This window comes from Halictus rubicundus, chromosome 2 (genome assembly GCF_050948215.1).
Source record: "Halictus rubicundus isolate RS-2024b chromosome 2, iyHalRubi1_principal, whole genome shotgun sequence".
NCBI lineage: Eukaryota > Metazoa > Arthropoda > Insecta > Hymenoptera > Halictidae > Halictus > Halictus rubicundus.
In genome coordinates this window covers 16,879,728-16,907,131 of record NC_135150.1, presented here as the reverse complement: position 1 = coordinate 16,907,131, position 27,404 = coordinate 16,879,728, and the positions used below count along the sequence as shown (strand labels likewise).

General features: G+C 46.9%; 1 protein-coding gene across 7 annotated transcripts in view; it reads right to left on the bottom strand.

Moving 5' to 3' along the window:
* Sulf1 (Extracellular sulfatase Sulf1) overlaps positions 1-27,404 on the bottom strand; it is a 130,550-nt gene that overhangs the window by 34,015 nt on the left and 69,131 nt on the right. For 6 of the 7 annotated variants that reach the window (XM_076805661.1, XM_076805660.1, XM_076805667.1 and 3 more), the window contains 2 exons: positions 19,823-20,160; positions 18,583-18,822 (listed from right to left, as the gene is read on the bottom strand). In XM_076805661.1, the coding sequence (XP_076661776.1) occupies positions 18,583-18,822; positions 19,823-20,090 (508 nt within the window). In that variant the 5' untranslated portion in view covers positions 20,091-20,160. The remainder of the gene's footprint in view (positions 1-18,582; positions 18,823-19,822; positions 20,161-27,404) is intronic. The other variant, XM_076805663.1, reaches the window with a different exon arrangement.

The following is a 27,404-nucleotide window of genomic DNA, read 5'->3' as shown; positions in this document are numbered from 1 at the left end:
AAATATCTATCCAGCTCTGTCTCTTTCCATGGCGAATTCTAAGTGGGCGTGGCTTCCTTGCTCTCGATTTTTAAGATGCCCCCAGCTGTGCTGCGGAAGGCAATCCGTCTTAGTATCCTAACGATTTTCAATGTTAGAGAAAAGTAGAAATATTTATCCAGCTCTGTCTCATTTTATGGAGAATTCTAAGTGGGCGTGGCTCTGCTGCTCCCAATTTTGAAGTGGCCAAGACAGTATTGCGCTTGGCACTCTGCCCATGTTCGAACTGAGTTGCAACCTATGATTTCGTAACAAACAAAGCTTCAAAACAGACAGAAGCATAAATTGCTCTGCGGAGCACTGCTCCGGCTCCGGCATAATCGGGAGTAATAAAGCCACGCCCACTCGGCGCACTCTACAGCGATAATAAGCCTTCTGTTCGCCAGTAGCAACATCGAGATTTTCATTGATGTCCTTCGATAAACATCTTTGACGCCCTCTGTGCCGACGCGTTGCCCTCAGGAGCAATCCGGACCACTTTCCGGAGCAAAAAGTAGCACTTGCTCTCTTCAAGACATTTCCACCAGATTGCTCTTCGATTCCCGTGTGTATCCAAGAAATGCGATCGTTCGCAACAACGCGCAGCTAGGTAGGCAATTACGTTGTACGTTCCCGGATGATTTTCTTTGTTCTTCGTTTTGATCGGAGCGGGAGCGAGCGTGCGATTACGTCGTCGTTATGGCACGATTATTTTTCCCGTCGGCTATTATATTCAATCAGCGCGACGCTCTTCTACCGGGCATTAATCATAGGAGCCGTTCCTTGACAAGTTTCATGGTACCGGCCGTTCGTCTCGCGCTGATCCCCTCATTATGCAGTTATCGCGATTATGCAGATAATAGGTCTCGATTTGTCTTATTACCGGTGCGAGCGGTCGTCGTCGGCGAGAGATCTTTGCCTGGTCGTCTTCCGGCTCCTCGTTGATCTCTCGATTGTCTGCGTTTTCTTTTTTTTTTTTTTCACCGACTGTCCACGCTCCTCCGCCAATCCTCGGTCGTGTTATATCGTGCCGTCACCGGCAACGGACGCGGGAAAACCTGAACCGAGCCACAATGCGAGATAAATTTGCAATGAATCGAGACGATCTATCGATGGGAGGAGCTACGATCCGCAGCTGCACCTGCGACAAGCGGACGGCCGATTATCTGTCCGCGACACCCACGCCGAGACGCGCAGAGCTGTTTGACATTTCTTGGAATCCGAGAGTAGGTGCTTCGGAGCGGACACTTTGCACGTGTCCCGTTCCTCGTGTAATCCCCGGGCAGATTTTCACGTAGGTGGCGCGGAATGGCCCTCCGGTTCGATGGGACACCGGCTATGAAATAGGAGAAACAGGAAAGACTCGGGTGTCTGAACGGGAATCGATTTTACGAGGCGAAACAGGCGTTCTATTAGTCGAACGACCAAGAGCGCTCTGTCCGGTCCTGCCGTACACTTTGCCGCCCAATGCACGGTTTTTATCGACCGGAACAATCATTATTTGCGTTATTCTGTAACGTGACGACCGGTTTCAGAGCCAAGAGTCCCGATAAGGTAGAGCGACCAGGTTACCGACAAAAATAGGCGAAAAATGGTTTTACGTTTTACGAGAATGATCTCGCGTTTCTGATGCTACCACTATCGCCTGGAAAAGCTGCAATCGACCGCGTTCGTTGCGCTGCGCTTCGCAATTGTAGACTCGTAATCACAAATTTTGACCAACTGCAATTGCAACTAGACATTGTTATTTGTCATGAATGTACTTCATGGCTCATTTTTACATTCTTGTCTTTATTAATTACTTTTTAAAACAAGTCATGTTTAAAACCCTCTTAAAAACAAGTTAATGTACGTGGCCCTTAATGGAATCGATCAACGTCGGCTATAGTTGTAGTTATACAGTGAATTCTCGATATATGTCAACAACATGGATCTTGCCAGCGTCGTTTATCGTCCAGGAGAAATAGCCGAGCCGTGTTATGTTTACACTCCTCGGTGTCCAAGGCCTCTCCTTGGTAGTGGATAATGGTAGCGGATACCCCGCGGTAGAGGGGATAATTCCGCGACGTTTATCATCTACACCTCAGCGACATATATCGAGAAATCACTGTACACAGGTGGCAAGTGTATACTTTGGACGCGTGTCTTGTTCGAGGGCTAAGAAAAAGAGTGACCACCCTTCTCCTATAAAATAGAGAAGTATAAGTTATTAATGCTAATAAGGACATTGTACGATGTTTGTCAACAACGTAATACCGAAGTGTAGACTAGGGTTGGTGGATAGGTACATCTAGGATTGATGAATATGTACGTGATATGATATACGATTTTATGCACTTATGAGAAAAATGAGTAAGTATAATTTAAAACAGTGAAAACGTTAAAAGAATTTAAAAGTACTGTTACATCATTTCCAACCTATTAAACATGTTAAGAAAGAAAATAAATTTCTATTTCACTGCAAGTTTGTTGTGATTCAAGTAGAAAATTTTTATTTCGCATAAACGTCCGCAGTCTAGTTATTGCCATAAACTCGCAGCAGAGTAGAAAACGAGATTGTCAGGTGTTGAAGACCGCGAGAGACGGGGCAGCTGAAGGTGTCGCTCGTTTTCATCGAATCGCGGGTACGTCGCGGGCCTTTTGACGACGTCGTCGCAGAGGGTCGCCGAGCGCGCCTCGATGAATGCACCGATCTGCAGCGCTGCACCTGCACCGTGGGGGCCCTTTTGTGAGCGGCGTGTGTGCGACCCTCGTGTATCTTGCGGGGCGAACGTGTGGGTGCCCTACGTTAGCCCGGCTCGTCTTCGATCTCCTCTCCTCGTCCTCCCCTCGTTTGCAACCGTGGTCTACTCTCTCTCTCTCTCTTTTTTCTCTCTCTCCCACTCTCTCCTCTCCTCTCGTGTCCCACGAGCACTCGAAAAACTGGCGGCGCGTCCTCTCGAGAGCCGCAACAACCAGGAACAATGCTCTTCCACGGGTCTGCGTTGCGGCGCGATTTAAATTTAGATAATCTCACCTGCACGAACCCTCGCGCTACCTGCACGCCGCGTGCACATCCCGCACACCGATGCGTGGAACAGAAAGGCGCAACCCCTGTCTGAGCGAGCCTCTCGTGTGAAAATTTCGGCTCGCGGCATCAAGATGCAATGCGCAGCAGACTCGATGCTTTCTGATGCACCCGGGAGAACTTTGGCGGTGACGTCTTTTGTATTTGGTGGCAGAGGGTGCCTGAAGACACCTCGTTCCGGGGCGCCTTGTTCAGATTCGTTCGAAAAGTATAGTGCGACTTTTATGCCGACAATATCAAGCGCCCTTTCCCAACGTACACCCTCTCCCTGTCTTCTTTATAACTTTTCTTTTCCTGTCACTTCTTCAGGATAATTTCTTTCAGGATACAATATATACGGGACAAATTCCATCGTAGCAACAATCAGGAACAGCACCCGATAGAACCCTATTGAAAAATGAAGAAAAGAACTATCGACCTCCTTTGAATCTCCTCTATTGTCAGAAGCGCGAGTACAGTGATTTCTCTATATATGTCGCCAAGGCCTGCATGACGAACGTCGTAGAATTATCCCCACTACCGCAGGGTATACCCCGTGAGGGGCCAAAAAGTTCGAGAGGCCTTGGACCCGAAGGAGTGTAAACATAACACGGCTCGGGTATGTTTCCCGGACATATACCGAGTCGTCATATATCGCGAATTCACTTTACTTCGAAGCCTGGATCACGCGAATATTTACTTCAGACTGCCTCCAGATCCACAGGAGGACTTCCAATATCAGAGAACTGTACCACAAAGAACCAACTGGCCCAGTAGGAGCGATCCAGCTTAAAGAAGATCAAAGAAGAAACGGCGAAGGGTCTCTTCGGATTATTAGAAGGCAGCTTATCCGCATCAGATAGGCAGCCTGTTACATCCGAATTTCGGATTACACAGTCAGCTTACATCCTCTATCTCTTCATATCCAGCCGGGCCGGCCGGCGCACCCTCCTCGGTTGCGTCACGTGTTCATGTAGATGCGATCCAATGGATCCTGCGCGATACGCGAGAGCATGCAGTCCACCCGGAGTAGAGTAACGACTACGTCAGCGACGGACGGGCCGCGGCTCAACAACAGGAACCTGGTCATCCTGATAACGGCTGTAAACGGAGAGAGGGAGAGAGAGAGAGAGAGAGAGAGAGAGAGAGAGAGAGAGAGAGAGAGAGAGAAGGGAGGTCAGTCCAGGATCCTGGCGGACTTTCGTGCGATCCGGCCGCATCTCCGCTTGTATCTGTGTTCCGATCCCCTCGCCCTGTTGCATCGTGCGATCGCGTCCATGCAACATAACTTGAATAGCGCGAGATATCGTCTCCGGGACGTGGTTTTTCGCTCGCCCCCCCCTGAGATACTGATGGAATCCCGTGCTGTCCCGGCTCCGTTTCAACGCGGATCGGCATACCCGGCCATATTGGAGCTCGAAATTGCGCGTCCCGATATCCGGTAAAAATTCGACGAGCAGACTCGTCGAAGTCTTCGAATCCCCGAAGAGCAGTCGCGGCGTAAAGACGCGAAGACGCCGCACCGGACAAAGAGGAAATAGACGCAGGCAGATTTATAGAAATATTCGTGCACGGAACGGCGAGCCGCGCGAAGCTAGCGGAGCCTGCGAAGCCCGCGAATTACGAGACAGCGGGCCCGAGGAACGCGGCTCGAACAACGCGATGTATCGTTTACTAGGATCTCCTCGAGTCATCGCCAGAGACCCTCCGTCCGCGATTCATGGAATACCTGTCCGATCGCCATATACGACATCCCGGAACCGTGCGAACTTACAAGCGTATAAGGAGATTTGTTTTATTACCGAGTCGGCTCGGACGTGTCGGCTTCGGAGGTTACCGGGCGCGAGCACGTCGATGCGAAAATACGGCCGCGAAGAATCGGGCGCTCTGCCGGCGCGGCGCGTAAATTCCGCTCGAACGCTGCTGAATTTCCTCCCGTAGCGACCAGGATCCAAGGAAGTGATTTCTAACCCCTGACAGTCGGGAATTTCCTGGGAGAACGCGCTCTTACGGGTAGAACTCGCGAATATGTTCGACAGATTCCTTTTTAGCAATCGTTCGTATTCAGCGGCTGAAAAATGTCCGCGAAATTGAGCATAGTATTACAATCAGTGCGAAAGTTCGCGACCTTTTGCACTGATCTAACAATTTTTAAATCAATAAATTTTTAAGAATCTGCTTAGGCGGCAGGTTTAATAGTAAGAGACGCGCGAACCCTTTACAGTGATTTCTCTATATATGTCGCCAAGTCCTGGGTGATAAACGTCGCGGAATTAGCCCCACTACCGCGGAGTGTACCCCGCGGGGAGTGTAAACATAACAGGGTATGCCTCCTGGACGATACACGACGCTGGCAAGACCCGCGTTGTTGACATATATCGGGAACTCACTGTATTCAATTCCTTTTTCTTCCACTTTTTTCTAGAAGTGTGGTTTGCAACCATAAGAGTGGTTACCTCCAACACTAAACTCATCGAGCCTTACAAGCGACTGGCATGTGTTGCCTTTTAAAAATGACAAGATCGAATGTATTTAGACGTTACACAATTTTTGTTATACTGTGCTTGAATATAAAAATGTACTCCACAATTTCCCACGGAATTATGTCTATAATTTCAATAATAATTGTGAATTACAAAATTTGGAATTGGTTATTTGTTCTAGATCGTTAATATTTTTTCTGAGTTGTGTGTGACAGGCCAGTTTCATAAAAATCAGAATACATTCTTCAAAACAAACAATTATTCGGGCTTAAAAATATTCCGCAATTCTGAGTCCAAACAGTTACGTTCCCGAGCGATTCCGATAAAAGCATAACGTCTCTGTTAATCTAACAAAGACCGAAATGAAACCGAGATAAAGCCTATCAGCGCTCCAAATCTTGCCGAATCATTGGCGTTCGGTTATCATTCAAGGTATCAATTGCCAAACTATATTACCTGGAAGTAGAGATTTACGAACAAATCGAACTTCGGAATGTGATTCTTCACTTTAGATTTACTCCCGCGAACTTCTAGCCCGAAAGCGGCATTGTAACTCAAGGATTTAGGATGTTCGACCCCTACTACCAGCAAGATCCGCGAAATCAGGGGAGCTGATTAAAGCCTGCTCCCTTTTGAACTTTTCTCTTCACCCAAAGAACGTGGATCGAATAGCCTACTTTGCGGAACACTTATCGGCGGACTTATTTCCAAATTACGCTGGTGTTACCTCCACCGGTCCATTATGAGAAATTACGGAGCCACTCGTTCCGTGCATACGTTTAACGCGCGATTCAATAACCGTTGTGGCCGGTGCTGGCGATGGGGAACTGATTGTTTTTTATGGTAATCATCCTCATTAATAATTCTGGAACGGCGGTTCACTCGTTCTTTCATTCGGCTTTAACCGGAAGTTAATTCTACCAACCGGCCATTGCCCACCAATTTTTTAAAGTTGTTCCACTAGCTGACCATTTGTTCTGTTACGTGATAATTTTTTTAAACCCACAGAGTCTGCGATAAACATGCTTTGGACTTTTGAAATCTCTCGTTCCTCGACAAGAGACAAGACTCCGTAGATTCGCGATAAGGTAGAGTGACCACGTTACCGACAAAAAAGGCGAAATATGGTTTTACGTTTTACGAGAATGATCTCTGGTTTCTGATGCTACCGTTTTTCCACAACAATACCACTATTGCCTGGAAGAACTGCAATCGACCGCGTTCGTTGCGCTACGCTTCGCAATTGTAGACTCGAAATCACAAATTTTGACCAACTGCAATTGCAACTAGACAGTGTTATTTGCCATGAATGTACTTCGTGACTCATTTTTACATTCTTGTCATTATTAATTATTTTTTAAAACAAGCCATCTTTAAAACCCTCTTAAAAACAAGTTAATGTACGTGGCCCTCCAGAGCCAAGACTTCGTAGATTCGCGATAAGGTAGAGTGACCACGTTACCGACAAAAATAGGCGAAAAATGGTTTTACGTGCCTCAACTTTTCGTCCTTATATGAGAATATTTTTCGCTGGGAAAGGGCTTGTTCGAAGGAGGAAGGTTCACTCTAGCGCGCGGTGGTTATGAGCTAACGAGATTATGCAGATATTTGGTAATATAAGGGTTAGAAGTAGGCCAAAATTTGAGGATGTGCATGCCGTGGAATCCAAGCATTTTTATGCCATTGGATGAGTTTTCTGGATGAAATCGAGAGTAGCGCGCGCTAGAAAATATCACCAGCTACAAATTGAGCTATCTTTGATTCTCTGCAAAATAAAGCCAAAAGCTTGAAGCACGTTTCTGGCGTCAGAATTCATGATATCGATAATACAGGGCCAAAAATGTGACAAGTTTAGTCACAGACTTAAGAAAAAGATGGATCTTTAGTCAGTGGCTGAAGGCTGTGAACGGAAATTATACAGCAGTAACCGACCTGCTGACTCTGCAAAAGTCACGTGACTACCCAGCGTTTGCACCGGACTGAGAATCAACAATATCTCTCGGAAAGATCGAGTGTCCTTTCGACGAATGGACTATAGGCGTGCTATCGGCTTTCTCTAAATTTTTCTAGACCGCCGAAAAACGGCTTGTCGTCCTTACGTAAAGGCAGTGTGTCGGGCCGGCTATCGGCGACAAGCTATCGTCTCGGAAAAGGCCAGGGTGTGTATACCCGGTGCAACAGGATCTTGTAAATTAGAACCGCCATGGCCCCGTATCTCGGCCGGGGTCCCGCATAGATCCTTGGCGCGCGAGAGCTATCTCTCGGCCACGAAGATTATTCGTGAAAGCGGCCCCCCGACGGGACCGGCCCCCGTGCATTCGAATTCTCTGCGCAACATCGTCGTCGATCACCTGGCGAGGGGAGCCCCATAAGAAAGGAGATCACGACCGGGCGGAGGAACGCGAGCGGCGACAAAAATCTTCTCACGATCGTGACAGGTTCGACCCTTCGACGGCCAGAGACCGGAGACAGGCTCCTGTTGGGCGAGAGAGCCCTTCGAGGCCCTCGCATTCCCTTTAACCACGACACGGGGCCGCGTCCTCTCGTTGTCCGTACGTGTCTCTCCCCGTTGTCCGCACGTCTACACCAGCTTCTCTACGTACGACCATATTCGACGAGAGCCAGGACGTTGCTCCCTGAAAGCGGCCGGCTTCCCAACCTTTCAGGGGGCTGACTCGTACGAACCGTCGAAAAGCAACGAATTTTTCCGAATTTAGTCCAACCAACAAGTCCAACTATTTTCATGGATAGGTATAGGATACTGGGTGGGTCACATGTGCCCTCGAACCAGATACAACAATGTTTGAAGAAGAAAGTTCAAATCTGAAGAGGAGCGTTCAGACTTGAAGTATATCATTGAAGTTTAGAGAGGAAAGGTCTAGAGAACTATGTGCAGATTTTTAAGACAGCGTTGAACAGGATTGGCAGCTTTTCAGAAATTTTACGACCATCCGACAAGATGTCCCGGCCCCACGAGCAAATTGCAAGTAAAATAACAACACCGTACGTTCGATTCTGCCGGTGGGGCAAAATAGACAGCCAATTATCACGATGTTTCGCACCGTCGCGTCGGCGTCCACGCCTTTGATCTTCGCGTCCCAGATGCAAGGACACGTTCGACGAGTATCCGTCAAGGCCTCGAAAAGTGATTCCTCCGAACGCGTCGCTAAAAAGAGCGATAATCAATCAATTTGCCCGATTATTCATCATTCGGACCGGCCACTTTGCTCCCCTAGCGAAACGAGTTCGAATTACTGTCCGGGTTTGCGGCTCTTCCTTGTCTGGGTTCGGAAATTAATATGTTTGACCTGCGGTGAACTTTCGTTCCAGCTTGAACGTTTCAAACAGACATTTAAAGAAAAAGGTTAATTGCAACAGGCTTTAATACAACGACGTAAAAAATTTCTAGGAGAACTTCAACTAATATTGAGTACAACGATGTTGTGACAAACACTATCTATCTTTTGTGTACCCAATAGAAAACTTGTTTAGGCGTCGCACTCTTCTGCGCAAAGCAAAGCTTGAGGTCTTGCGACTAGAACTTGTCAATTTTTTAGCAAATTCCTTTTCTCACGATTTATTTTAAAAAAATTGTATCAGGACGAAATTTCCCCTTCACTAGAAGATTACTTACAAGAAACAATAAATAATAAACGAGGAATGATACTAAGTTTTATCTCCATACACAACTTTCTATATTTCATAAATTGAGAGATACCATTACAAGGATTTACACTGGCATTCTCTGCTAAAGACGTCTAGATCGCAGACCTCGGAAAAAATATCCAATACAAAAAAAAAATATCCAATTTCCATTTTCGCGAATGTCCACAAAAAGGCGAACCAAATCGAAAAGACCAATTTGCCGGCTAATCGGCAAGCGCGAAAAACTGGACGGCAGGTCAAAGGTGTTGAGAGCGTATCGATGAGGGTATCGGATGATGAAGCGTCGCGGCGAGGATTCGCCAGCGGTCGATTCGCGGAGGATCGGTTCGCGAACAATTCTTCGGGCCGGGCGCGGGCGGGTGGGCGCGGAGAAAGAGAACTGGTTTCGTTATCGTCGTCCGTTGTACACCCGAGTGTCCCTGACCAGAATACCGGGGCTGGCAGGCCGGGCGACAAATTTTCTTCGCTATCTTCGCAAGAGGATCTTGTCACGCGCGCATACGTTAGGCCCTGGCCTCGCCTTTAAGCCGCGCTCGAGACCCCACGCCTTACGAGCACGGGCGTGAAACTAGACCTGAATTTGCCGATGCTAATTAGGTCCGAGAAACTAGCCGGCCGAGTGATCGGCGAGCGTTGCACTCGCCGGAGGGTGCACAAGCGTGAATCTTGCCAGCCGATATGAAACGGGGATACGAAACGTGCGCGACCCCGAGCCACGGATCGAGCACGGATCGTTCTCGATCGAAATGCGCGTGATCGAGACCGTTTCCTCGAGACGGTACCCATTTCTTTTTTCCCAGCAGCCTCGCGGAAGTATGACTTTCCCTTTGGAATTAGCTGAGGAGGTACACTTTTTGGTTGTTTTGTGAGTGGAAGTCTGCCGGGACGTTTATAGTGAAGATGGACACAAATGATGAAGAGTTACTAATTAGGAAATTTTTGAACGTAAGAAGTTGTACAGTGTTTGTTGAAACAGTTTCTTTTTTGGGATCTTCCTCTAGCCACTGCGTCCTTCTGATGTCAACAATTTTGCGTCACAAGATACTTCTCTGTCCGTTTACACCAATCATGACGAAGATAAAGGTGAACCTAAACGACGAGCATCATTCTCGGTTTACAAGCTGATTGAAGTAAATTGGAATGTCCTAGTTGTAGGAATCTAGAAATAGCTTCGGTTATTTCTGTATCTCTTATGATTTTGACCGTTTGTTAGAAATATGGAGGACATGTTTCACTCAGCCTCCTTTTATTTATCCGTCTACGTAAACCTCTGGAACGAAGATCCTTACGTTATCCTATTATTTGATTCACAAAAATGTTCCGTCTTAATTGAGCAAGATCCACGGTGGAATCGAAGGGTTAACGACACGTACGAACGTTTAGAGTGTGTGCGCGTTTGAAGGACGTCTCTCGAAGGAATATTTTGCGAAGCCCACGCGGCCACCCCGACGATCGACGATCGATGCCCGCGTCTTTATTAAAGCCGTTTCTCTCCCTGTCCCTCTCTCTCTCTGTGTTCAATGCATAATGCAGCGACAGGAAGTAAACGCAAGACGTAGCCAAGGCAACGGTATTGCCTCGATTGTTCGACTGTCCTTTCGCGTTTCTCTTGTCGAGAGAAACGGCCCCCCTCCGCCTCTATGCAGAAAGGTTTCATAACGATTTTTACTATCGGAACAATGAACACGGCGTGTTGGGTGATTTGTATAATACGATCGATACAATTGTCTCTTGGAACCTTGATTGTAGGGTACATGCTAGATATCGTGGTTTCTCGGTACAGAATGGTTCAAAAGGTGGGGGTTGACGAACTGGGGGCCCGCGGGCCCCGCGTTGTCCCCCCCCCCCCCTTCTTCCCAAGTCTGCTGGGACTTGGACAATGTCCTGTCGCGTACGTCTGTCTTTGTAGTACATAGATCTGCGTTCCTTTACGTCAATTGTCAGCTGACGTGTCTGCTGCATAACTTGTACATCACACTACCCAGAAAGACTGCAGTGGCTGATGAAATTGTTAGAGCCACTTGCACAGGTGGACGACTTCACATTGGAACAATGAAATATTTTAAATAACAGTCCATCTATAGTGGATCTATGCGCACAATAAGTATACACTACCGCTCAAAAGTATCCGGACACTCCGCGGTGGATAAATAAAAATGTTTAATTTAAAACGTTAGATATTTCATAAGAAACTAATAAAAATCGATCTCAGTCGCTATTTTAGGCACTGAAACAACTTTTATGCAATGCTAATACATATTTCGTAAGTGTCCGGATACTTTTGAGCGGTAGTGTATCTTTTAATTGTGGCTCCAATAAGTTGATCCCACCTACTATATTCGATAACTTCCTTAGGCAAAGATCAGGAACATTATTTCCGTGAATTTGGTTGGACATTGGAAATTTAAACACATTATACAGCTAAGAGTTCCTTAAGAAATTTTTTGGTAGCAATTTCAATCGTGAAGCATATATTCCAATAACGTGATTGAATAAGGAACAGTTCTTTTGGAACTGTTAATTTAGAAGAGTAATAGTACTTTAGAGATAGTGAATATCTATTTATAATTTAGAAGTTTCTTCCGATCCAGGAAAATCATATGATACAGTTTTAATAGGTGAAGTGAAGAGACTGTAAGAGGACAATCGTGGATTGTGTGATAAAGATTCGAGCAGGTGATTCGTCGACCTTGGAGAAAGGGTTTCGACAGCGTCTTTAGGCAAACCTTCGCTTTACGAGGCCCTTCGCGGGCCGCAGGGTATAATGATAAGGCCACACACGCGTCGAGAGCCGCGCCAGGTATAGAACAGATTCACCGGGGGATAACAAAAGGACCCATGGTCGTCGATGGTTGGAAGTGTTGAAAGCGAGAACGGGTAGGTAAAACATTCGGTAGCGTTGCTGACACCGGTCTCCGGGACCTGTTAACTGAAAATGCCAACAACGAGACGTGTCGCGCGGCGAAAACGCGCGACGTATTTACAGCTGCATCGGCAGTGTCAAGGACCTCGCGACAAAAATACTTGTCAAGCTGCTCTTGGCATTAATTGATCGAAAGTATGCTTCTGCGTCTGGTTCGGCTACATGCCTCACAGAACAAAATACAATCTTCCTGATTAATACTAACAAATTTTATACTGCTTCTAAAATACTTTTTGTTTCGAAGTAGTGGAATTTAGAATTGACTATTACGCTATTACAATAGATTCCTTACAATTTTTCTGGTAATACTAATAAGTAGACTGCGGGTTTTGTGCATTTATGACAAAAATAAGTGTAATTAAACAAAATAAAAAGATTAAAAGAGTTTAACAAGGTCGATGTATCATTTTTAACATATGAAAATTATGAATGAGCAAAATAAATTTTTACTCAGCTCCTATAGATTAGAATTGATGTGTAAAAATTTTATTTTGCATATAGATCTGCAGTCTACTAATAAGCTATGATCTATAAATTGCGTCCGACCTTGTTGCAGGTAAAAATTCGAAACTACTTTTAGCTTGGATTAAATAAAATACTTTGTTTTCGAAGTAGTAGAATATGAAATAAACTATTACATTATTATAATAGACTCCTTACAGTCTTCCTAGTGATACTAATAAGTAGACTGCGGATCTTTATGCATTTATGGCTTACGGAAATTTTCAAAAAATGCTAGAATGTAAAATCCGATAGACTTTAGTATCATTTTTATATTTTTTTTAAATCTACAATAGCTGTTCCCATTAAAAATCGGATTTTATTTCATTCCACTTAAAATTTGTCTGTAAAAATTGGAAATTCCATAAATATCCGCAGTCTACTAATAATCTATGATCTATAAACTATGTCCGACCTAGTTGCAGGTAAAAATTCGAAACAACTTTTACCTTGGATTAGATAAAATAGTTTGTTCTCGAAGTAGTAGGATTTACACTATAGTCTAGTCACCATTTCCTATATCGAATGGCATTGGCCGTAAACGTTTGTATCGGATCGAGGGTCCGATACGAAAAACAGCTTTCCCGTATCGATCGATCGCGGAGCGTCCCGGCGGACGCGTCGTTGGCCGGTGATATCTTAATAGAATATCTAGATCGATGTTAATGGATCTCGCGGGACCGAGAGTCCGCGGTGATCGACGTCCCGCGGATCCATCTGCTTTCGCCGGGGCAGATATCTTCCTATGCAAATCGATCCCGGCCTCTGTTATACTTATTAACTCCGTGGCTCCGCTCATGGCATCTCGATCTCCGCTTCTCGGAAAAGAGTATCACGCGACCCGACGTGTGCTCCGGCCCGATTCCCGGTTGGCGTGCAACGTAACAGTTCTGAGGGAGAGACCTGGAAAAATCTGCGAACCGCGTAAGTATAGGCTCTATCCGGTTTCTTTAAAACGGGCCGGCCAGTCGTCATGAGAACTGCACGGTATCCTCGGAGAATCACGTCAGCCTCCGCTTTTTCCTGTTTCCTGGGGCCAATTTTACGTTCTCACCCATCGGCGGATTTATTTATGCTGAATTTATTTATTCTTCACCTCTGTGGAAGCATCATATTCTTGATATTGAAAAACGTGGGAAATTAGACCTTTCATCTCTTAGAAGCAGTAGTGAGAGGCCCGAATTCGGACACTTTAATGTAACTCTGGCATAAAAGACAGATATATAGACAAAATTGAAAACCAACGCTTTCCCCTCAATCTTCCTTTAACTCTTCTACGCCTGGGTCCAATTTGATCCAGATTATCGGAATCGTCGTTCGTGAATTCGATTCCTGACGATCCCGGTTACCAAGAGCCAAGACTCCGTAGATTCGCGATAAGGTAGAGTGACCACGTTACCGACAAAAATAGGCGAAAAATGGTTTTACGTAACCCAACTTTTCGTCCTTATATGAGAATATTGTTCGCTGGAAAAGGGCTCGTTCGAAAGAGGAAGGTACAATCTAGCGCGCACTGGTCACGAGCTGACGAAATTATGCAGATATTTGGTAATATAAGCGTTAGAAGTAGGCCAAAAATTGACGATGCGCGTGCCGCGGAATCCAAGCATTTTCACGCTTTGGATGAGTTTTCCGGGTGAAATCGACAGTAGCGCACGCTAGAAAATATCTCCGGCTACAAATTGAGCTATATTTTGACTTGATTCTCTGCGAAATAATGCCAAAAACTTGAGGCACGTTTCTGGCGTCAGAATTCGTGGTACCGATAATACAGAGCAAGAAAGATCTTCTGACCCGCTGACTCTGTAAAAGTCACGTGACTACCCTTGGTCCTTAAAACGCTTTTGTTATTGAATCTGATTCTTACGGGACGAGGGAAACACGTCGGATAATGCACGGCTCGCGGGATCTAGAATATTTCTGGAGAGTTTAGAGCGGCGATTAAAAAGGTTGCCCACCCTCGTGTATCTGGCAGTTTATCTGCGCGGCCATTCGGTCGGTTTATTAACACTTTCAGATAGAGGCCGGGACACTTGGGCGTTCGTCGTGCGACTCGTATCGTTCGAGCACGCAGGGGCGGATACAGCCCTTATCCTAGGGCTATTCTCCAACGTGCAATTTACGCGGCTCCTCGCATAGCCCCGGTTAAAACCTAATTTACCGATATCAGATTTTCGCACGGCCGTGACGGTCGGGTAACATGCGCAGGAAATGGCTAGGCGAGAAATCGTGCGAGAAATACGGGCTCTCTTCTCGTCCCTTCCGGTGGGCAGATATCGTCCCGGGATTGCCCATTGTGAGGCCCGAGATACGACGGCTACTTTTTCTCGAAGAAAATTAACAGGAAGACGCCGCGCCGCGCCGCGCCGCGCCGGCGCGCTTCCCTCGGAATCGGACTCCTAATTATTTTAAATGAAGTGCTGCACGAGGATCCTCTTAACCGCAATAACAGTTTCGAGGTCTGTAATTTTCTACCGAGATGCAACGCTGTGTTAATCGAGTTAGTCGAGTGGACAGTTGTTCTCCCTGTAATCTGTCCAGTGATAATACAATGATACTACTTATGCAGTTAACCCTTCATATTTTCTTGATCATTCCGCCTCTTCTCTGAAATTGATCAGGGATTTTAACCTCTTCAGGCCTACTGGCACACATGTGTACATGTTTAGTTTATTTTTAAATTGAAATTATTCCCATTATAACAAAATTTGTTGGAGAACAACAGGTTCTCTGACCAATGAAAACAAAAAATAATTGACTGATAATATTTTACTCGAACAAGGAATTATTACATATCTCTTCTTTCTGCTTCAGAAATCGTCCCTGAAGAGGTACCCTTCAAGGATATAGAGGTAGCCTCTATTATAATAGACAATTTGAGAAAATATTAGCTGTATAATTTTTTAGTAGTCATTACTTGTATCAGGGGAATGGAAACAGCCTCTACTATCCGAATTAAAATCCTGCGTACTATTCATTCGAACGCGATCTCGGAAGTATTGTATAGAACATGTATGACTTCCCTTTATGGACCAATTCCAACAAAAATGCTTTGAACGAAAACAAATGTTCACATTTTTGAACGTAGAAAAATCATTCTGTCACCTATACATGGACAACATATCAGTCAAAGCTGAATTTGGTTAATACGAAGATTTAAAAAGAATTGTTCCAAATTAAAGGAGCAATTTGTAGAGACTGCTTGCAGCCTATGAACATAGGAGCCGCTACGACTACCTAGTCGAACATTACCAGGAAAGTTTCACCTGAACCGGGGATGGACAGCGCCCCTCGGAGCAACAATAGAAGGGACTATCATTTGATGACAGAGCCCTCGATTCAGCTGTCTGCTCTCGAAGCGTCCATCTCCGAAGTCTCGACAGGCGGCGCGGCGGGCTCTATTAGATCGGTCTACCTGTTCCCGAGTCCTCGACGCGCCTCATAATTGTACCGCGCCGCTGCGATGCAACTTGACGAGAGCGCCGGGCAACTGGCAAACAATGCGAGCAAGAGTCGAGCATCGGATTCAATCGAGATCGGCCCGCGATTCATCCGATCCGCCGACGTTTCCTGAATTATTGTTCCCCGATGATCGATAGCCGCCTCTAAACGCGGCAGAACGCGTCGCGGCCGCTTTTTGGCCGCTCGGAAGCCCTCTCCGTTTCTACGAGCGGAGATTCGCAAGCGAGATTCGCCGGACGGCCGTGACGGAGAGCCAACAATTGCGAGCAGAGGCTCGTCCGAGCCGCGGCAACTACGGCGAGATCGAACCCCGAGGATTCCACGGGAGAACCCATTCCCATATTCGTTGCGGCCGGGATTCGAGTGTCTCGGCTGGCACGTAATTACCGGCCGTGGAACGAGAATCACGGCACCGTGGCACGAAGATAAAATGTGGCCCGGCCAGGTAGCCGCCGTGTTTTCGAAACGACACGCTCCGAGATTTTATAATTGTCCCGGGCCCGTCCCGTAAGCGGTCGCGTCCCGATCGTTTTCGCGCGGTTGTCCGACACGACTGGAACGTAACCGGCTGCCTGCCACGGGGCATGGACCAGCTAATGGCCTCTGATATTCGGTCGGGATGAACCTTCCCAAATACTACTGACAGATTTAATCCTCGACTCTATGATTTATTCACGGTTACGCCGATTACTTTGACACACTCTTGCGATCGAACCGTGTTCCCCTTGTTCGTCACGAACGTTCTTCACGGCGTCTATTGGCGTTTCTAATTCATGAATTTTTAATTAATTTTTAGTTCTTTGACCCTCTTAACTTTGTACTGTCCATGGCACGTGTTGAACTTTTCATTCAGGCCAACATGTGGTGCACTTAAACGCATTCAAAACGTATACAGTGCATTCTCGTTATATGTCAACAATAACTCGATATGTGTCCAGGAGATATACCCGAGCAGTGTTATGTTTACACTCCTCGGCGTCCGAGGCCTCTTGACCTTTGTGGCCTCTAGCAGGGTACACCCCGTGGTAGTGGGGATAATTCCGCGAGGTTTATCACCTTGGCGACATATATAGAGAAATCGTTTTATTTCATAATAAGTTTAACACTCATTCGAAAGAGGGAAGATGGCACATAATGTGAAAACAAGCTGATTACTTTTCGATACTGTATCAGTCTTCAGTCGAAACATCAACTGACCCGAATGAAAAGTTGAACAAACACAGCTTAAACAAAACATGGATCTTTACATGTATACAATGCAAAGTATGTCAAATAAAAATTATCCAAGAGAATCGTACGAAGCAGGGGTTAAATGGAAATGCATTTCCGCTGCTAATAATTTTAACAAGTCAAGAATAATAATATCATTCAGTTTTTCTAATGTCTTTGCAAGTTCATATGTGACCAATCCATTTTTGTAATCTAACGACGAGCAATGACACGACTCATGGGATGACCTGGTATTTCGAAGATTCACTACTTCCTCCTTAGCGTCGCGTTCCGCGAGCCAATCGGAGCGAAGGCGAATACCCTCCACTGCTCCCGAGCGTCTCGGAGTCTCGCGAGTCGCGCGACGGACTAAACGGTCTAATCGTCTGAATCCCCGTCGCCATCTACCATAATCACCGTCTCGGCCCATCGAAAAATCGCGCTTCGTTTCGAATCGGCCGTTTCCACGGTAATTGCTTATGCAACGAGGATTTATCGTGTCGAACGTACTTGACTCCAATTACCCGCGGCGAGTCCGTTGCGCTCGCCGAGAAATAAATAGAAACCTCGACTCAATTGAAGGTGGCCAGATGCTCTTTCTCTCTCTGTCGCGTTACTGCGGTATCGCGCGGTGTCAGAGGTCAGCGAGGCGAGCTCTCGCAGTGGCGTACCCATGTCGGCGAACCGTGGGCTCCCCTCTCGCCCTCCCGTTCAGACAAATGGCAAATTCCTCTCGGACCGCGGGATCATTAAGTCGCAATGAGCGAGACCGCTAACGAAGAACCCGGCGCAATAAATAATCCCAGGGGAATCTCGACGAGGGCTGGACGGTGCTCCGCCGACAACTACAAATTGTCGAAATTATCGGCTCGTACCGATACAGTGAATTCTCGATATATGTCAACAACACGGATCTTGCCGTTGTGTGTCGTCCAGGAGACATACCCAAACAGTGTTATGTTTACAGTCCGAGGCGTCCGTGGCATCTCGAGCTTCGTGATACCCAGCGGTAGTGGGGATAATTCCGCGACGTTTGTCATAGAGGCCTTGCCGACATATATAGAGAAATCACTGTACTTGTTGATCGTGTCGCAACTATACGAAGCAAACAAATTGTACGGGTAATATTGATCAGTTGTGACTAGGAGTCCCATTGGGTCCCATTCTCGTGAAAAATGGCGTCGCTCAAATGGGCCGAACGTGATGTGCCCACAAAGGGGGCAGAGAAAGAGAGTCGCAGCGGTCGAGAAAGGTGAAAGGGGATCGGTACTCACCGGTACGGTATCCAGCGTTGCTCAGGTAAGTGGCGAACGAGTGCGGCTCGTAATCCCGTTGCCACTGGGGGCTGCTGCAATTGTCGTTGTTGGTGAAGACCTCGTGATTGTGAACGTAGCGGCCGGTCAGCAAGGAGCTCCTGCTCGGACAACACATGGGAGTGGTCACGTATGCGTGTCTCAGCTCGGCTCCCTCGTCCCTTATTCGCCGGAGGGTCCGCGGCATGAAGTTCAGCGAACCTGAGGGATCGGACCAACCGCAACAGACGATCAAAAGGTTCGTTCGGCGGATCTACCGGGCTGCGGGCCGCCGAAAACAGCTCGGATCGGATTCGAAGATAGATAGAGTCGGGGAGGAAAGAAAGAAAGAGAAAGAAAGGGGTCCGGCGGCTGGAGATTACTTCTTCGAAGAAAGGGGGGCTCGCCCCCTCCCCGAACCTCGTTTATCGCGGAATTGAATTTTCCCTTTTTACTTTTTGCTCGCTTTCTCGCTGCCTCTAATCTTTCTTCGGGAACGACTAGCCGGATGCAGCGGCTCAAGGTGGAAGGGGATGAAGGAATAGAGATACAATGATGCACGGTTAAATTTACATCGGTTCGGAAGTCAGCACTTCAGTTCTCGCGAGCAGGGCATCTTTCCTTCGAGAGGTGTAATATTTATTCTCTGTACCAGTGTCCTCCAATTATCGTCGATCTTCACGCAAAAATTTCAGTACCGCATTAAGAAACAAGAAAATTGGAGATTAACCCATTTGCATCATAAGGAAATATGAGAACAAGGCCTTTATCACCAAACTTTTTTTTATTATATTTAATTAATTGATTTAAGTACAAAAATGACTAAAAGTAAAAGAACTTCATATTTCAGCATTATAAGAAAAAATAAATTGAACGTATATATACGCTCCGGTGATAGTGACCAGGAAAATTGAGCGTATATATACGCTAATGCTGCAAATGGGTTAAGAAAATATTACAATTCCTGGTTAAACGTGTGCATACTACTGCGCCAGGAGGACACTGATACACAGAATATATGCTACGAGTGACGCTACACGAATAGGTACGAAATTTAATTTTTTTATATCTTAAAAGTATCCACACCTAATATTTGTCATAATATCAATGGGGCGTGCGTTATCGTTCAGCAAAAAGTCTTGGAAGTGTTGGGAGAGGAATGGGGCGGACCCATGTAAATTTAACCGTGCAGATTTTATGTGAACCGTTCAACTATACTGACCTAGTTCGACGTCCTGATCGTCCGTCAATATCAGCACGATGTTCGGCTTCCTCTCCCTGGGCTGCTGGTACGGCAGGTAAGGCGAACTCGACTGCGAGTTGTAATTGTTGTTGTTGTTGTTGTTGTTGTTCCCGTTGAAATTTTTATGGAGGGGACCACGACGTTGTTGAGCGCCCCCGAACGCATCCTCGGCAGGGGTGCCCGCGTCCGTACGCCTGGCGCTGACGCCCAACAATACCACCGCCAAAAATTGCAGTAACTTCCTCATGGTGGATGCCGGTGGCTCGTCGTCGGTTGCAGGCTCGTCCTCTCAATCGAGTGTCATATCATGGCTGCTGCTGTAACAACCGAGGCGTGCCGGACGCGTTAACGAACGTTTGCTACTGACGTTCATCCCGACGAGATCCCGATAAGTCCTTCCCTCCGTAACGGACCGTAATCTTTCGCGGGGCCGATCGCGGAATTGACGACCGAGTCGATAAAATCGCCTATTGCAGGGACAGCCTGTCTTTAGCCGCTGTCAGTCGCCCCTCCCCCCCACCCTTCCCTGCGTCACGCTTTTTTCTTACTAGCAGAAAACCCGCAATTTGAGAACCCCCTTGCCGAGGGTGACCATAGTGAAAGTTTCCTTTGCTTAGGGACCGATTCGACTCGCTTTGCAAGCTATTACGGCCTGCGTTTTCACTTGGGAGTGTTTTCGATCGACTGACACAGGGTGTCGCGAAAAAATGTGTTACACAGTCTAACGGGTCATAACTTTCTGATTTTTCTTTTGTTTTTGAGATGCAATTAATTGGAAATAATGAGTGGACCAAGGTTCAAACTGTGTATACATTTTTTTGGGACACCCCGTATTTGTTCACACCTTGAATTATAATATCGATTATTCGAACAGAATCTGCTACTATACGTCATTAATTTCCTTTGAACCAAAATAAAATTTTATCTGGTTATAGTCGATATTTAGAGAATATAAAAGGTTCCAAACGACGAAGATGTAGTTATTGTAAGAGGAAAAATAAATTGTAAGGGAAGAGGTTAAGACTCTAGAAGCGGCTTTTGATTCTATAAGATCTGTGAAATGCTGTCTGCTTAATTGTTTTGGGATTAGATTGTAACACGACTGTGGTGGTAATTGTGTACGAATTGTATTTTCCTTTATCCTATTTGAGCTTCGGACAGACAGGCCTCGAACGCCGAGGAGTGTAAACGTGACACGTCATAACATAACATAAACATAAACACAACACGTCAAGACCCGAGTTGTTGACGTACATCGAGAATTCACTGTAAATTCTGAAGCAGAATGGATCACGATACCTTTTGGGTATACCAAAGGGTTAAAGAAGTGTCCTTGAACCACCGAAAGCCAAAGTGGGGGCGTTAAGCAGGTGTTAGGGGAGCCGGAATTTCGCGATGCAATTTTCAGCGCCTCCCCTTTAAGCCAATTCGTCGCCATCGGAAACCGTGTTCGTTCCAGGATAATAAAACCGTAGAAACCGGCGATATTATCTCCGCATAAAGCAGCAGACGGTGCGAGTATCGCGCGCGAGGATGCAGGACGTGGTCGCTCGCCACACAGGACGCTCGCATGATCGCGGCGCGGCAGGATCGCCGAAGGGTGAAATTCTTGCAGCGACCGAAACGGATTGGCTAACAACTTAATGGGCCTCGCAGCCGGACAGGATACGCGACCGCTAATTATTGCCGATAACTCGGTAAAACCGCGACGGTCTCGAACGCGACGCGCTAGCACCGTGCGAAACAATTAACCGCGCGGGGAACGCGATCTCGATTCCACCGGGGAGCGTAACTCTGTTGCGCGAATACCACCGGTGTGCCATGTGCAGGACGTGATCCTCGTAACAAAATAGTCTGCGGCGAGCGTGGCCGTGCCCCGGAGAAACATGAAAGACGTAAAAAAGAATCCAGACGGGCTGCCTCTCTCGGCCAGCGCGCAACCATGATCGGCCGAGGTTTTATGGCGGATACCCGTCGCATTCCTCTCGGCGGACATCTCGCGGACGATCGAGGGCCTCGTAAATAGTCGTTAGCACCTGTATTATCCGCGGCCCGATGAATAGCTTATAGTCCTCGCTTAAATCAAACACAGCCTCTCCCTCTCTCTCTCTTTCGTGTTTGTTATTCTTCGTGGCCGCTAATACCGTCGTTCTATACGAACTATGGCGGTCGTAAAGACGATTGAGATTGTGCCCGGTGCCAGCATACTTTATAAATTCATAGACCGAGCGGGATGTTAGCGGTCGTGCGTGATCAATTCCGTCCGAACGTTTACTTTTCTGGTTTTTGCTGGCGGTATGTTATAGTTGCGGGAAACCTTGTCCGACAAGTCCGGAGTTGATCCGTCCCCGATGGAAGAAGACAATTTGTAATTGACCGTCTCTTATTGCCAGGCAGTTGGTTTGTCGGAGGTAGCATTGAATGTTTTATGGAGGAACGAAATGATACGGGTAAGATGATAGTGGTAAACGATGCGGGCAGCAAGATTTTATCTCGACGAATGCATTTGTATAAATACGCGTTCGAGGATTAAGTACACCTCGATCCCATTTCATTCTCAATTTATACAGGGTGTTTCGCCTACCTCGAGCATCTATAATATCTCGCATGTTTTTTATGATGTGAAAAGAATTTCAGAGGAGAAGATTCGATGGTCCGGAGGGACAAATATTATGATAGGCAAAAAAATTTGTTCAAGGCTATATTTTTTGAGATTTTAAGGTCATTTCAAGGTCAAGCTCTGAACCAACTAATGTTTTTGAAATTTTCTTCGATCGTAAAAACCAAGCGAGATATTTTAGATGCTCGAGTTAGGTGAAACACCCTGTATATTACATTGCTTTGCGTTACCTACTGTTACGTTATTTAATGGATTCTGGTTCTAGTATGCCTAGTAATGAATTATCCAGGGCTTATAACTTCCGGAAGTGTCGAAGCTGTGCTCGGAGAGAAATGGCACGGGACGCGACTCCCGCTGGTGGAATCACCTTCGCGTTCGAAATTCGCAGAGGAATATCGGCGAGAGGGATTACAAGATCGGACGGGAAAGCAAGCACGAAGGCACAAAGGGGCGTCGTCTCATGGCAGGAGGAAGCGTGGCGTACACGGCAAAGCAAATTTCTGATGCGGTTCGAACGTTTCCCACGGTGGAACCGTCAAGGAGCGACTTTTTCGCGTTATTCGCGTCGCGATCCTTTCCCCGGCCGACCCATTTCCCCGGGAAACACGGGCTTTTATTAAATTTCTCGGGACGTGCCGTTCTGTTTTCGCCGTTTCGACGACGCGCCGCGAATAGGGAACGATCGGTTCCTGCTCTCGTCGACGCCCGCGTGTTTTCGACGTCGCTTTTCCCCATTTTCGCCGACGGAACAACCCGCGCGGTTCTCTCCTCCCCCGTTCGAACTCGCTTGTGTCCCCGGTGCTCGCTCGCGAAATCACCGAGTCGGCTTTGCGCGGCGTGTTTCGATCGGACACGCCTTAAATACGATCCGGCTCGAGTTATAAGTTCAGCCGAGCGGTCGTGTACACGGGAATACCACCTTCGTAAAGTTCGCGCGAGTATAGCCCCGCGCGCGTACATCGGCGAAAGTGAGATTTCATCGCGGAGTTCGCCACCTGGCGAACGAGAGCTTCACCTGTCCGAACGAAGAGGATAACGAGACGGTACAGGGGGGAGGGGGATGATCGCGCCACGGAACCACGTCTATTCCCATCGGACACGGACTTCCTGGATTTCACCCGCGAAACTTTCGAACGGACACTTCGAGTCTCTCGGGCACGCAAAATCCTCGGAGATCGGTTCGCTCGACTGACGTGGACTTCGTACAAATCGGCCGTTTGGGGAACTGAATGTAAAATGGACGTTGGACGCATTTATGGCTTGTTTAAATCTAGAAAACGGAAGGAAAACGCAGTGCACGGAGACGCGATCACACACAATGGTACCGATCACGGGAAAATTGTTATTCTGCGGTTGCGAGAAGACAACGAGACACATCAATCGATAGAAATATACATTAATGACTGGCCGTTGAACGTGGCACGATTACCCACACGTTTGCACTCAGACATGATGGAGTTGTGATCATTAGAATAGTAAGAATTATCAGTAGCCTATTTACTCTCTTTTCATCGAAGCCTCTTAGTCGGCGGAACAATTTGTTCTCTTATCTTCATTCTCCCTAAATGATTAATGAACAGAGTGAGTCAACCTTTGGAAATTAATCCAGTGGTCGTTCGAGAACGACTGTAAAATGATTTATAAAATAGTTCATGTATGTCAGGAACAGAACCGTTAGACCTCCATCTTTATGCAAGATCGAGAACTTCTGTTGCAATCAGAAGAGACAGTAGTTGATCAGAAATTTACTTCTTTTTCTGTGTACTGTAATAAGTAGACTGCGGATGTTTATGCAATTTATATAGACAAATCTTAACACTAAACCTACCGAGCCTTAAAAGTAACTGATGTATGTCTTATAAAAATGACTAGATTCAATTTATTAGGATTTTGAGCGGTTCGTATTATAATACATACTATACTAAACATATTTATGTAATCTTTCTCACGAAAGCATCTTTATAATTTTAGTAATTGTAAAATAAAAAATCTGGAACCGGTAATTTTGACCGGCGGTGGTAGATTTAGTGTTAAGAGAGTGGAATCAACTAAAATTTTATTTTTAGTGGGAGCAACCTTTGTAGATCCAAAATAAATAAAAATTTTTATAGACTAGCATGTTTTGCAAATTTTCGTAAGCTTTAAACGCTTTGAAGATCCGCAGTCTAGTAATAAATTGACGACAACGTAATAAAAATTTCGCAGCGAAAAATATTATCATATAAGGACGAAAAGTTGAGGCACGTAAAACCATTTTTTGCCAATTTTTGTCGGTAACGTGGTCACTCTACCATATCGTGAATCTACGGAATCTTAAACAGCACTTTTCGAATATTATACTGTAGTAGTACATCGCACACACTCATTGTCGTATAAAATCCGTGAACCATTAATCATAAATAAATGGTAGCCGGCCATTTTTTGTACAACATTGCGTCGCGCCATGAAAAGAACCATTCCAGCAAGAAATGCGCACCGTTAGAACGCAGATTTGACGCGTTTCCAGCACAAGGACCCAGCTTTAATAGACCATTGGATAAAAAGTCGGCGCGGATCCGCTTCCCTCCGGAGCGTAGCGGAGAGGGCAGCGCGAACAAGTTTCTATTTGATCGCCAATCAGATACAAGCCGGGTATCGCCGGAACAAATTCTTTGTGGCCCGCGTACAAGGTCTGACACGGCCGGAGAAGCGTCAGGATTATGGATCGCTAATTAGCGACGCCTAGTCGCGGCGTGGCCGGGTCCGAGTCGGCCCGGAATCGTGTTCAGAGGCGGCTGGGAGGATGTCAGGAAGTGATGTCACGGCCGATCTGGTCGGTCGATCCGGTGGCTCCGGAGGCCGCATTAATTACCGCTAATTGATAATCACCTCTCCTCGTCTCCCGGCGGAGAGCAGGTAGGCAAATAAGAGAGGCCAGAGAAGAGGAAGAACGGTTGTGGAGAGGAGCTCACGACGAAACAATGCGGCGGCCGGTGGGTCCCCACGCGGGACCCGCCGAAAGGATTCCCGTGCGATCGTTGCGCAATTTATCACCTGGTAATTGGCCGCGCGATTAATTCGGGAGGTCGGGCGGAGAAGAAGAAGCTCGGGGAACAACCCCCTCGAACACCGTGGAAAATAAAGAGCGGTGCCGGTAATTAGATTTTGACGGAGGAGCAGCGGGTTCTCTCGCCGATTCTCTACCGGTTCCCCGAATCCTCCGGGACCCTCCTCGGCCGCGCCGATTTGTTCCGGGCTGCCGGAAACTGTCTCGCGCGGAACGTTCCACGAATACACCTCTGATTAAAAGCGCCCCGACGTGGCTCTCTTTCCGAGGTAGCCGTGCCATTTCTTCGTTTCGAGGATGTTATGGAAGCTGACAGGGGGGCCGGGCAGCCAGCGCAGCGCAGCGCCGCGTTCGAGGAATAAATGAATCCTAGATCGCGAGAGTCAATCTTCATTCGGGGCATGAGCATCCAGGAACGTATCTCGCAACGTCTCGCAGGGGGGGGGGCATTGAACCGACTCTCTCAACCATCGAACCCGACGCCGGCTAAGAATAGTAAAACAATAATCCGACGGTCGGTTTCGCAACCGCAGGAATTGAGTAACGTGTCTCCGGTCGCCGCGATTCGAAGCCATTGTCCGCGCGAGAAGCAACTGTACAGGAAGCGAAATTGCCCGGCCGGGAAGCCGGCTAGCCTCCGCCTCCTCTGCTCTCCTTCACCTGAGAACCACCGTGATATCGATCAGTCGTCAATTAGCACTCGATCTCGTTAGCGGGCGCCGCCTAATCCGGACCGAACGGAGACGCAAACATAGCTAAATACCACGGAAGGATGCGCGGAGACGTCGACCGAAACACGATTTTGACGGGCTACATAGTGGTACGTTGAAACTTTAAGAAAATGATCGAATTGTGAACTGGACACTCTGAAACAGTCCACAAACATTTAAGGAGGATCGAGTCTCCAAATTGTAATCGTTTACAGCTGTGGAGTCATCTCTTCTCCGTAGCGTCGCGCTTCTACCCCCACCATTTAGTGGCGCTGCAGTAACCAGCCAATCGGAGTAGACATACGAGCTCTTCCACTGCTTCCAAACGTCTCACTGTATTCCTTTCACCTTCGTACTAATACCCAGGTACTCGGTTACGTGTTATCAATTTGTTTTGAAAATTTCTTTAATTTGTAATATCGACAAATAGCGAGATTACCGTAGATGTCTATTTCCCTTATAAACTGATTTATAAATATTTATGTCATAAAAAATATGCGTTGAAGTTACGCACGGAGTAGAATATCATTAGAGACCTTCACTATAGATTTCTACTTTCACGGAGAAATGTGTAAATTGTCTCGCGTGTTGTAATTACGCAGTAAAATATCATCGACCGTTTTAGAAACTTTTGCGTATTGACATAGTGTTTAATCGCGCGACTGTAGGAAGTGAATGCTGTATTGTAATTTCACCTCGTGGCTCGTCCAGCTAAATCCAGACAAGACCTTGACACCCGAAGGCCACGCAGAGATCAGAATACCGTGCACTAGCTGGTCTCCCAGTGCGAATAAAAATCGAGCCGTTACGGAGACGGTGAGAACGTGACGCAAGGGAGAAGAGAGTACCGAAGACTGAGAGTAAGCGAAACAGAGAGGTCCCGGCAGGTGAAGAAGCGGCGAGGACAATTCCGCGAGCGTTAAGCGGGCAAGGCGCTGTCCGAGCGGCGTGGGTGGCACAGTCCAGCTATCGACAACAGATGCACGCTATATACGGGCCGGAGTAGGTCGCAGGTAAAACGGATGTTACGTATTCGTGGCTCGCGTGTAAACCTGCGATGCGACACGCTCGCCCGGCCCGCGAGTGTAGGTCGATCCTCCGTAGGTCGGGCCTCCGAGTGAATATTCATCCGAGGCGTTTCGCCTATTCGCGCGTGGGAAGCGCCGCGAAATTTACGAGCGGCTA